General features: G+C 37.9%; 1 protein-coding gene across 1 annotated transcript in view; it reads right to left on the bottom strand.

Annotated features, from left to right (window-relative positions):
• Positions 1-13,223, bottom strand: part of ATM (ATM serine/threonine kinase) — a 146,150-nt gene that overhangs the window by 106,124 nt on the left and 26,803 nt on the right. The window contains exons 10-16 of the mRNA XM_016921933.4: positions 12,038-12,409; positions 11,078-11,272; positions 10,196-10,291; positions 8,963-9,188; positions 6,668-6,793; positions 5,402-5,527; positions 3,937-4,026 (exon numbers count right to left, since the gene is read on the bottom strand). Coding sequence (XP_016777422.4) covers positions 3,937-4,026; positions 5,402-5,527; positions 6,668-6,793; positions 8,963-9,188; positions 10,196-10,291; positions 11,078-11,272; positions 12,038-12,409 — 1,231 coding nt within the window. The remainder of the gene's footprint in view (positions 1-3,936; positions 4,027-5,401; positions 5,528-6,667; positions 6,794-8,962; positions 9,189-10,195; positions 10,292-11,077; positions 11,273-12,037; positions 12,410-13,223) is intronic.

Below are 13,223 nucleotides of genomic sequence, written 5' to 3'. Positions count from 1 at the left end.
CTCTTTGTAGGTCACTCAGGACTTGCTTTATGAATCTTGGTGCTCCTATATTGGGTGCATATATATTTAGGATAGTTAGCTCTTCTTGCTGAATTGATCCCTTTACCATTATGTAATGGCCTTGTCTCTTTTGATCTTTGTTGGTTTAAAGTCTGTTTTATCAGAGACTAGGATTGCAACCCCTGCCTTTTTTTGTTTTCCATTTGCTTGGTAGATCTTCCTCCATCCTTTTATTCTGAGCCTATGTGTGTCTCTGCACGTGAGATGGGTTTCCTGAATACAGCACACTGATGGGTCTTGACTCTTTATCCAGTTTGCCAGTCTGTGTCTTTTAATTGGAGCATTTAGTCCACTTACACTTAAAGTTAATATTGTTATGTGTGAATTTGATCCTGTCATTATGATGTTAGCTGGTGATTTTGCTCGTTAGTTGATGCAGTTTCTTCCTAGTCTCGATGGTCTTTACATTTTGGCATGATTTTGCAGTGGCTGGTACCGGTTGTTCCTTTCCATGTTTAGTGCTTCCTTCAGGAGCTCTTGTAAGGGAGGCCTGGTGGTGACAAAATCTCTCAGCATTTGCTTGTCTGTAAAGTATTTTATTTCTCCTTCACTTATGAAGCTTTGTTTGGCTGGATATGAAATTCTGGGTTGAAAATTCTTTTCTTTAAGAATGTTGAATATTGGCCCCCACTCTCTTCTGGCTTGTAGGGTTTCTGCCGAGAGATCCGCTGTTAGTCTGATGGGCTTCCCTTTGAGGGTAACCCGACCTTTCTCTCTGGCTGCTCTTAACATTTTTTCCTTCATTTCAACTTTGGTGAATCTGACAATTATGTGTCTTGGAGTTGCTCTTCTCGAGGAGTATCTTCGTGGCATTCTCTGTATTTCCTGAATCTGAACGTTGGCCTGCCTTGCTAGATTGGGGAAGTTCTCCTGGATAATATCCTGCAGAGTGTTTTCCAACTTGGTTCCATTCTCCCCGTCACTTTCAGGTACACCAATCAGACGTAGATTTGGTCTTTTCACATAGTCCCATATTTCTTGGAGGCTTTGCTCATTTCTTTTTATTCTTTTTTCTCTAAACTTCACTTCTCGCTTCATTTCATTAATCTTGCATTGCTGATAACCTTTCTTCCAGTTGATCGCATCGGCTCCTGAGGCTTCTGCATTCTTCACGTAGTTCTCGAGCCTTGGTTTTCAGCTCCATCAGCTCCTTTAAGCACTTCTCTGTATTGGTTATTCTAGTTATACATTTGTCTAAATTTTTTTCAAAGTTTTCAACTTCTTTGCCCTTGGTTTGAATGTCCTCCCTTAGCTCAGAGTAATTTGATCGTCTGAAGCCTTCTTCTCTCAGCTCGTCAAAGTCATTCTCCATCCAGCTTTGTTCCGTTGCTGGTGAGGAACTGTGTTCCTTTGGTGGAGGAGAGGTGCTCTGCTTTTTAGAGTTTCCAGTTTTTCTGTTCTGTTTTTTCCCCATCTTTGTGGTTTTATCTACTTTTGGTCTTTGATGATGGTGATGTACAGATGGGTTTTTGGTGTGGATGTCCTTTCTGTTTGTTAGTTTTCCTTCTAACAGACAGGACCCTCAGCTGCAGGTCTGTTGGAATACCCTGCTGTGTGAGGTGTCAGTGTGCCCCTGCTGGGGGTTGCCTCCCAGTTAGGCTGCTCGGGGGTCAGGGGTCAGGGACCCACTTGAGGAGGCAGTCTGCCTGTTCTCAGATCTCCAGCTGCGTGCTGGGAAAACCACTGCTCTCTTCAAAGCTGTCAGACAGGGACATTTAAGTCTGCAGAGGTTACTGCTGTCTTTTTGTTTGTCTGTGCCCTGCCCCCAGAGGTGGAGCCTACAGAGGCAGGCAGGCCTCCTTGAGCTGTGGTGGGTTCCACCCAGTTCGAGCTTCCCGGCTGCTTTGTTTACCTAATCAAGCCTGGGCAATGGCGGGCGCCCCTCCCCCAGCCTCGCTGCCGCCTTGCAGTTTGATCTCAGACTGCTATGCTAGCAATCAGCGAGACTCCGTGGGCGTAGGACCCTCCGAGCCAGGTGCAGGATATAATCTCGTGGTGCGCCGTTTTTTAAGCCCGTCGGAAAAGCGCAGTATTCGGGTGGGAGTGACCCGATTTTCCAGGTGCCATCCGTCACCCCTTTCTTTGACTCAGAAAGGGAACTCCCTGACCCCTTGCGCTTCCCAAGTGAGGCAATGCCTCGCCCTGCTTTGGCTCGTGCACAGTGCGCACACCCACTGACCTGCGCCCACTGTGTGGCACTCCCTGGTGAGATGAACCCGGTACCTCAGATGGAAATGCAGAAATCACCCATCTTCTGCATCGCTCACGCTGGGAGCTGTAGACCGGAGCTGTTCCTATTCGGCCATCTTGGCTGCTCCCTCAAAATTATTTCTTATATTAAGAAGTTTGTAATACCTAAAGTGTTACCCAAAGAGGGTGTAGGAAAATGCCTAAATTGGTATGACTATTTTGGAGGACAATGACAATATCCATCAAAAAGTAAAATTCGCATTCCTTTTGAACAAGCAAGTCTACTGCTAGAAATTATCCTACATCCATCATACACACAAATACAAATAGACAAAATAAAAGTACAATAATCTGTACCACAGAAGTCTTTGTAACCCAAAAAACTAGAAACAACTTAAAATGTTAATTAAGAGCAGATGGGCTTTTTGGCTCAGTGTGGTGGCTCACACCTGTAATCCAAGCACTTTGGGAGGCCAAGGTGGACAGATCATTTGAGGTCAGGAATTCTAGACCAGCCTGGCCAACATGGTGAAACCTGGTCTCTACTAAAAATACAAAAATTAGCCAGTTGTGGTGGCACACATCTGTAATCCCAGCTTCTTGGGAGGCTGAGGCAGGAGAATCTCTTGAACCTGGGAGGTGGGGGCTGCAGTGAGCCGAGATTGTGCCACTGAACTCCAGCCCGGGCAACAGAGCAAGACTTCGTCTCAAAAAAAAAAAAAAAAAAAAAAAAAAGGAGCAGATAAGCTTTCATATACATATATACTATTCACTATTACCACACAATAGAATACCATGCACTGCTAAATAAATAAAGTATAACAGCAGATAGCTTATAAGTGCAGTGACATGGAAAATGATTAAGATGTGTCATAAAATGGAAATAAGTTACAGAATATGTTTTCACTCAATAGATATTTCAATAACTACTTTGTATGCCCGGCAGTGTTTCAGAAAAAAGAATGTATGTGGCATAAGCCCATTTGTATGGAAGAAAAATAAATACTACAATAAGAATATGTTGCTTGCCTGGCAAGATTTTTGGTCACTTTTAAAGAACAAATAATTATTTTAAATTTTGGTACAACGTTGCACAGAAATAGCTGTGAGCCTGGATGATTCGTTCCCAATTTTTAAATGTATTATTTATTGAGAAACTAAAGGCAGGCACTACTATGCTAGGTATTGATATTAAGAAGCAATCAGGTATATTTCCCCACAAGGCAAATTATTTAATTTCCACATTTTATTTAATTTTTAAAATTTTTTTATTTTTGAGATGGAGTCTCGCTCTGTCACCTAGGCTGGAGTGCAGTGGCATGATCTTCGCTCACTGCAACCTCCACCTCCCAGGTTCAAGCAATTCTGCCTCAGCCTCCCGAGTAGCTGGGACTACAGGCGCATGTCACCACGCCTGGCTAATTTTTAGTATTTTTAGTAGAGACGGGGTTTCACCGTGTTAGCCAGGATGGTCTCAATCTCCTGACCTTGTGATCCACCCACCTCGGCCTCCCAAAGTGCTGGCGTTACAGGCGTGAGCCACCGCACCCGGCCTTAATTTCCACATTTGTAAAAATTTTAAGAGCTATATGTTGTGAGATGCATCCTTATTTACAAAGATATTTCAACGAAAAAATTATGCCTATTAGAATCAAAATATGATAGCAAAACAGAAAGCATACTTACTAAACTTTTACAAATATCTGCAATGTCATTCATTAGCTTTGATGTTAACAATCGCAGGAAAAAGCCAGATGCAATCTTATTTGGACTCTTCTGAAATTAAGACAAAGAACCAAGCAACAAAGAAATAAAAACAATTATTCTTGGCAGACAGTGTTTTCTCTATCTTGAATGGAATGTAGATAAATAGTTTACTATTAGGGCCAAGATATATGCTGCTTCAAAAACACATCTTTTCTTAGAGTTATAATAACTATACTGTACATCCTTCATTGTGCTTTAACAACATTAAAGTAACAGCTATTGACCCTAAAGATAAGTAAGCTATAATTATAGGTTAGAGTTTATTCTACTTTTCTCCTTCCCCACTTACACCAAAAGGGAGGAAAAACACATTACAAAACCAAGAAATATGTTGATAATATTGCTATATGGCCATGTACCTAATACTAGGTTTGAAATATATTTCCAATTATTATCAATACTCTGGGGCCTGGCTTGGCTATCCCACAGGCTGCTGCAGATAAAAACAAAGATTACACACAGTAGCACTCTTTCTACCAAATGTTATGTAAGGTGATCTGAGCAAAAGAAAGTAAAGTATGTGCTGGAGTTATTGTTGTGTTGCTCACTAGCCCCGCTACGCATACCACATAGTTTGGGTCAAAAAATTTTTATTAAATGAATGAAAATGTCCTAGGAATAAAAGAGTCATCTATATGGTTGTATATAAAAGTCGTAAGGCAATCTCAGAAAGCTTCCTGAAATTATAAAATTAGTTTCATGAGAAACTCAGATTCCTATTGCTTATTTGTCTGGATATTACCTTTATGTACCATTCAACTGAATTTTAAATCAATTTGTATAACTTATGAATGTGAACAGATATGGTAGCTCACACCTATAATCACAGCACTTTGAGATGTAAGCATCACTTGAGCCCAGGGTTTGAGACTAGCCTGGGCAATGTGTAAAACCCCATCAATACAAAAAAATACAAAAATACAAAAATCAGCCAGGCATGGTGGTGTACACTTGTAGTCCCAGCTACCAAGGAGGCTGAGGTGGGAGAATCACTTGAGCCCAGGAGGTCGAGGCTGCTGTGAGCCCAGGAAGTCGAGGCTGCTGGATCACAGTGATGTGATCACTCACTCTGGGTGAAAGAGTGAGAGACTGTCTCAAAAAAAAGAAAAACAAAAGTAAAAAATAAACTTACGAGTGGACACCAAAACAGTAACACCAACCAGTGATCAATTCCCTGCATAGGCTACACTTTCAAGTAAAAAGAAAATTTTAGCTAGGTGGTACATGACTGTAGTCCCAGTTACTCGGGAGGCTGAGGCAGGAGAGTTGCTGGAAACCAGGAGGTCAAGGCTACAATGAGTTGTGACAATCCCACTGCACTCCAGCCTGGGTGACAGAGAAAGATCCTATCTCAAAAAACAAAACAAGAAGAAGAAAATCTTACCTTGGTACAGTTGCTCAAGCAACGTGTACATAGCTGCATCATATTTCTCAAGGAACCAATTCTGAATTCCTCATTTGTCTTATTTTTAAACAGAGTGATACTTTCTCCTGCACATTGCATTAGAGACTATTACGAATAGAAGGAAAAATGCAAATTCCAGTTAAAATTATAGTTTAGTATTGCTTTTTACAGTGTACTTCGATCTTGGACATACTATAAAATAAAAAATAAAGTGCACTTAAGAGAAAAAATGAAATGTTTTTAGAAGTTCCACGTAGTCATACAGTATAAGCAAAACTCATTAACAATTTTTTAAAATGGCAAATCTTATACTCTGTTCTTGCAAATCATACCAGTGACAGAGTACTACCAAGAGATAAGAAAGAGTTTCATGCTTACAGCCTATCATTAAAAAGTCAGGAAACAACAGATGCTGGACAGGATGTGGAGAAACAGGAATGCTTTTACACTGTTGGTGGGAGTGTAAATTAGTTCAATCATTGTGGAAGACAGTGTGGCAATTCCTCAAGGATCTAGAACCAGAAATACCATTTGACCCAGCAATCCCATTACTGGGTATATACACAAAGGATTATAAATCATTTTACTATAAAGACACATGCACACGTATGTTTATTGCAGCACTGTTCACAACAGCAAAAACTTGGAAGCAACCCAAATGCCCATCAATGATAGACGGGATAAAGATAATGTGGCACATATACACCATGATATACTATGCAGCCATAAAAAAGGATGAGTTCATGTCCTTTGCAGGGACATGGATGAAGCTGGAAACCATCATTCCCAGCAAACTAACACAAGAACAGAAAAACAAACACCGTATGTTCTCACTCATAAGTGGCAGCTGAACAATGAAAACACATGGACACAGGGAGGGGAACATTATACACCAGGGCCTGACAGGGGGTGGGGGGCTAGGGGAGGGATAGTGTTAGGAGAAGTACCTAATGCAGATGACGGGTTGATGGGTGCAGCAAACCACCATGGCACTGTATATCTATGTAACAAACCTGCATGCTCTGCATCAGGTACCCCAGAACTTAAAGTATAATAATAATTAAAAATTAAAAAATTAAAACAATTTAAAAAATACATAGTATAATTTCTTCTCACATTACATAAATAAAAGAGAAAGGGTTAACCTGCATAAAATTTAATGTCTTCCAAACAAATGTAATAATTTTCTCAGGAATACATTTCATTCAAATTTATCCGAAACTTTATTAGTATAAATTCTCCTACCTTGGCTTTCTGGAATAATTCTGACTTATATGCTTCCTCTTCAGCTATTACACCCATATAACAGTAGCAGCCAAGGACACCCACCAAAAGACGTGAACACCGGACAAGAGTTTCTGAATTTGTAATCTTAAAGTAAACCACAAATAAAAATATATATATTTCATAAATAATTTAGCATACTCTATCTTTTGTAAGAACAAATTCTACATACATATTAAAAAAACAAAGGTTCAGTTAACTGAGTTAAAGGTGGCATATCCTGGATAGCTCTAAAAACAACTAGGAGATCACTGTAGAATTATAACCAGGATTCTCAAGAAAAATAGCCTAAGTATCTCCTGATGGCCAAGCAGGATATATCATCTTAGGGTGGAGCATGTACTGTACACATAGGCCCTTAAATATTTGAGGTAGGGATGAAAGAAAAGAAGCTTCACAGGCAAATAAACGACTATAAGTCTTAGAACACAAGTAGAAATTACAGTCATATAAAGAGACATTAAAATGACATTTTAAGCTTCTGAAGAACAGGAACCTTGACTTATTCAGCTTTTTAGACTCCACAGAATAGCATAAAACATTTTTTCTAGTAGATAAAAGTTTTGACAGCTGGCCGGGCATGGTGGCTCACGCCTACAACCCCAACACTTTGGGAGGCCGAGGCGGGCAGATCACCAGAGGTCAGGAGTTCGAGACCAACCTGGCTAACGTGGTGAAACCTTGTCTCTACTAAAAATACAAAAATTAGCAGGGCGTAATGGCAGGCACCTATAATCCCAGCTACTCAGGAGGCTGAGGCAGGAAAATTGCTTGAACCCAGGAGGCGAAGGTTGCAATGAGCCGAGATCATGCCACTGCACTCCAGCCTGGGCAACAGAGCAAGACTCCATCTCAAAAAAAAAAAAAAAAAGTTTAGACAATTTTATAGAATTACTAAGAATCTGCTAAGTTACACACAAAATGTTCAGATTTTTTTTTGTTCCTACAGGGTAGGAAATGGCATTTTAGGAGAAAATATACAAAACTAAATTACTTTGTAATGAAAGTGGTTACAATTGTGGTGCAGAAGAATGTCAGTAAAGATCATAAAGAGGCACACTGTCCCCTCTCATGTCCTCAAGTCATTTTCCCTGGCTACCGAATTCACTCCTTTGAACGGATTGTAGGCTTTATTTAATCATTTACCATGTAATAAGGCACTGTGGAGGATATAAAGATTAATAAAAATATGTATGCCCTTTTAAGAGTTTATGTTTAAGAGTTATAGTTCAAGAGATATTTGTATACAAACCATATGTAAATATCCATGGTATAAAGAAGATGCTAACTGCCATTAAAAATGTGAAACATTAAGTACTATGAAATTAAAAGATGAAAAATTATTAGGCCAGGCACCGTGGCTCACGCCTGTAATCCTAGCACTTCGGGATGCTGAGGCAGGTCCATCACCTGAGGTCAGGAGTTTAAGACCAGCCTGGCCAACACAGCAAAACCCCATCTCTACTAAAAATACAAAAATTACCTGGGCGTGGTAGCACTCGCCTGTCCCAGCCACTCGGAAGACTGAGGCAGGAGAATTGCTTGAACTGGAAGACGGAGGTTGCAGTGAGCCAAGATCACGTCACTGCACTCCAGCCTGGGCAACAGAGCGAGGCTCTGTCTCAAAAATAAAAATTCTTAGAATCTTACTTTCTGAGATTCTAAGAAAGGCGTTAGCAAGGATTTTCACATGTGGATGATCTGAATACACAGAAATAGGTAGAAAGACATTTCACATTTTAAAAAATGCAAGTTTTGGCAAGAGAATAGTATACATGAAGAGAACTCGTGATTTTATGAGGCTAAAGGAAATTCCTAGATGACGTCTACAATAATTGCTAGTCCATTTATTGTCTTTACTAATCACTCATCTCTCTTCAAATGCCACCAAAATCTATTAGATTTGTTTAAATCGTGTTCTTTTCTATTACTGTAACATTTCCCTCCTTTGTATTTAGAGGTTTTTTCATCATATAATCCCTATGCTCAAACTCTTACTATTCCTCACTAACCTACACAAGGAATTATTTTATGTCTACCATAATTTCCAGTACAAAGGAAGTACTCAAATTATTATTCTTGAGTTTTCCTTTAATTATGCTAAGTTGTCCAATTTGTAGCCCTTTACTGCCACTTTGCTTTTAAAATCAAGCCTCCCACCATCCTTGCTGTTTTTCCTGCCCCTATTTCTCCTTCCTAACAGTTTACCAAAGTTGAATCATATATAAGCTTAGTTCTTTTTTTAAAAAATCTCACCTCAGATGAGTAATTATTCAGAAGCTGTTCTGATAATCCCAGAAGACAGCGATCCAGTGATTCCTTGAGATTCTGGTGGACAGAGAAGCCAATACTGGACTGGTGCTTTTCTATACCACATTCTCTCACAATGGTTAAAAAGTCCATCTTGTCAAAAGTTGTCTGAAGAAATAGTTCTTCTACTTCTGAGAATGAAAGTTCTTCTTTATCTTTTTGGTGGTGTTCACTTCAAGAAAGTAAGATCTTTAATATATAAACCAAGTACCTAATGCTTTGCCTTATATGTATTAGCAATATATTACAAAGGAAAACATTAACCTAGTATCTACATCATTCAAAGACTACTTATATAATTAATAGATTATTCTTTTAAATGCTTCTCTTCTTTGGACTTTGATACCTACTTGTATCAAATTTCATTATTCAGTAGCAAATTTTACTAATAGATAGAGAAAAAATACAAGTTACAATCTCAAAGGCAAATTCAGAAAGTATTTTTAAAAACACCAGATATAAATGTTAAGCATAACATCGTCTGCAAACATATCCCTTTTTTCACCAAGCAGAGGAAGTAAAGAGCATAGGTTTAAAAACCTTTAACATCTGGTATAGGTAAGCAGTTACACATCCTTTGGGTTAGAAAAGTAATGATCTTGCAACCAAAGTTTCATTATTGTTGTTGGTATTTATTTGTTTTTCACTATCAATTTCTCCAAAAAGTAGGAATTTTTTTCATCTTTTGCCCTCTTGAGGGAGATAAGGAATGTTTGTACCAGTGAGTCATTTTCAGTCACAGCAATACAATCTAAGTCTCTTGAGTCAATCAACTAAACTCAGGTTTAGATTTATTTTTGTTTTCAATTATCATTAGTTTTTAAAGGTAACAAATAGTCAAATCATAGTTGATGTACAGAAATGGGTAACATCTTTAAGAACTTATTTCATATAAATTTTATATTCTTAATTTCCCAGCATAACCATTCAATTTTTCTCATTGACACTTGTCACATATTATACTATACAGCATTAAAAAATAGTAAGCTTGGTCTAATGTTATATAACATAGATTACAATCACTGAATTAAAACAACCTCTTCCCTGGCTAACAGTTGCAATTTTTTTGGACCAATTTAGTTTACAATTATTAAGATGCAGCTACTACCCAGCTAAAATTATCATCTTTGTAATTAAAGCTATAGCTTAAAATGACAAAAGCATTATTAGATAACATACCATTCTGGCACACTTTGGAAAAAATTCATTGCAGCTTTACAGTTTTTCATAGTGAGACTCACAAGAATTTTCTCCAGTACAAGATGAGGAAAATTACTACAAAGAAAAACAAAAAGCTTCACTTAGACCAAAAGCCATGTAAAGAATACTTTAAACTTTAACATCCATGTTTAGCTATAAATCTTGACTTCTAAAATTTGGATCCTAGATTAAAACTGCTTTCCTCTATACTGAATTTCTTAATATCTAAAAGGACAATTTAAGGAGGACAACCATTGTTACTATCATTTCCAATACTGTTTAGAAACAGCATGTCTGATTAACATTATTTCTGAAATAAATAAAAGGTCGTAAAATTAAAGCAAAAGTACTTTAATTGGATCCATTCGGAGGTCTGCTCTCCAATCATTTGGTTCCAATTACCAATCTGTGGAAAGGTTAAGTGGACGAGTGACTTCATTCCTTTATCCTAGTGCTTACATCCTGTTTTGTCTTCCTCGTTTCCTCACCTCATTCATAAAACATATTTTACCCAAAAGACACTCCCATTATGAGAAAGGATCCAGGATCTACATGACTCAAATATATGGACTTATTTATTTAAAAAATCAGAAAGGAACACATAAATGCTCAAAGAATTATATGTGCATTCTTCATGCACATCCCCCATATTCTCACAGTGAGACAACCCTTTATTTCAGAAGCAATCAGGCATAAAGACACAGATAACTGTAAAAACAAACATAATATTTAATAATTAAGGTTAGATCTGGGAAATTCTGCATTATTATTATAAAATAAAGCCATCTGGCATCAAATAAGTGGAGAGAGCCTGATAAAACAAACAAAAAAACCAGCAGCATGCTAATGAACTTAAATTACCTGTGAAGAATTGGAGGCACTTCTGTGCTATTTTCTAAGTCACCCTCTAACTGATAGAATAAGAGCCATTTCATTATTGATTCCTTTAAAGAAAAGCTTCTATTTACTTCACACATATTTTGCTCTATTCCCATTTTTACCGTTCCTGGAACTATACTGGTGGTCAGTGCCAAAGTCAAACAGCATACTGCAGGACTATAACAAAACAAAGGACAATTGTGAAAAGCAAGCTATTGGAGGGGCAAAGACTTTATCTATCAGGACAGTGCCTGGCACATACATTTAGTTAAGGTGACTAAATGAACATAAAAACTGTTCAAAGTCTGATTACATTTGGGAAGATTCTTGATTAAAAAATAGCTCGTTTATTAACAGTGCATAGTACTACAATTTAAACATGGCTATTTAATAAATAATGATAAATTGCACATAAAAGAAATTTAAACTCTTCATAATTCTTTAAAGAAAGTCTTTTGGATACACGTATACAATTAGAAGGAATAAGACCTGGTGTCCGATACATCAGTAGGGTGACTACAGTTAACATTAATCTAGTGTACATTTCAAAACAGCAAGAAGAGAATAATTCAAACGTTCCCAGCATGAAGAAAAGATATGTAGGGTGCTGATATCCCATCACCCTACATGAGTGTGTCATATGAGTGTGTCAAATTATCACATGTACCTTGATAATATATAACTCTATTATAGATCAATTAAAAATTTTTTAACTAAAAAAGAAATTCCTTAACATTAGGCTTTAATAATTTGTCAACATTTGAAACTAAATTCACTTATGCATTTATTAAGTCTTCTCGGCCAAACAAGAAAAGCATCTGAAATAGAATTTGACGTGTTTAACTGAAGTAACAAAACTATGAAAATGATCAGGGATATGTGAGTGTGTGTGTGTCTGTGTGTGTTTATCTGTAAGTCAGACATAATGCATGCTGAACTTACCATGAAGGTCTGCAGGCTGACCCAGTAAATAACTTCCAGAATTCTCTGTCAACCTCAACTAAACTACCCTGAATTATGGCTCCAAGTAAGCCAAAGTTTTCAGCTTGTATTTGCTCAGAACTTATACCACGAAAGGTAATACACCAAATTTTATTCCAGAGTTTTAATAAATCTGACTTTTGTGAGCTTTCTAGGTTTGACCTCTTGTCTTGACACAATGCAACTTCCGTAAGGCATCGTAACACATATGGTGTACGTTCCCCATGTCGCTGTTGGGGTAGAAGCTGAGATAGTATCATCAGTAATGGAGACAGCTCACAGTTAGGTAAACTTGCAGGATACTTTGATATTAACTGGGTTGCAATCTGTAGCCTTAAAAAAAAAAAAAAAAAAGGATAATTTGAAAACTATTCAATCACATTAACAAACTAAAAGGAAATATATAGACATGGTACTCTTACAATATCCTAATTAGAGAATCACCATCATCATTTCCATAGTACTCTAAAAATAAACTGGCTGTTAATAGTTACTATGTCCTACTTCCTAAATTGGCAGGAAAATTGTCAACGTTTTGGCTAGCTGGGTAAGCTGTTAAGTTTCCCTTAAACAAATATTTTAAAGGATATTAAATTAGCAATATTTGGGCCAGGTGGTTTCCCAGCACTTTGGGAGGCCGAGGCAGGCGGATCACCTGAGGTCAGGAGTTCAAGATCAGCCTGGCCAACATGGTGAAACCCAGTCTCTACTAAAAATACAAAAATTAGCCGGGCATGGTGGCACATGCCTGGAATCCCAGCTACTCAGGACGCTGAGGCAGGATAACTGCTTGAACCTGGGAGGTGGAGGTTGCAGTGAGCCAAGATTGTGCCACTGCACTCCGGCCTGGGCGACAGAGTGAGCCTCCGTCTCAGAAAAAATATATATATATATTTAGCAATATTTTATTTCTGAGTTATCTTGTAAATCCTTGCTCTTTAGTCACCAAACGATTCCTCTAAAACAGGAAAACAAAGAAACCCAAAAAACTGTTTTTCCTTTACATTAATTCAGTTAATCCAATAAACATTTGCTGTGTATTCTCTAGAACGTGTGATACTTAAGAATAGGAATCTTATGTTATTCATCTCTGTATATCTAACGCTTAGCCCATAACAGGTGTTCAATAAATTACTCTTGACTAAAA

The sequence above is a fragment of the Pan troglodytes genome, chromosome 9 (assembly GCF_028858775.2).
Source record: "Pan troglodytes isolate AG18354 chromosome 9, NHGRI_mPanTro3-v2.0_pri, whole genome shotgun sequence".
NCBI lineage: Eukaryota > Metazoa > Chordata > Mammalia > Primates > Hominidae > Pan > Pan troglodytes.
The sequence above is the reverse complement of the archived record's forward strand: the minus strand, read 5'-3'. Positions and strand labels throughout refer to the sequence as shown.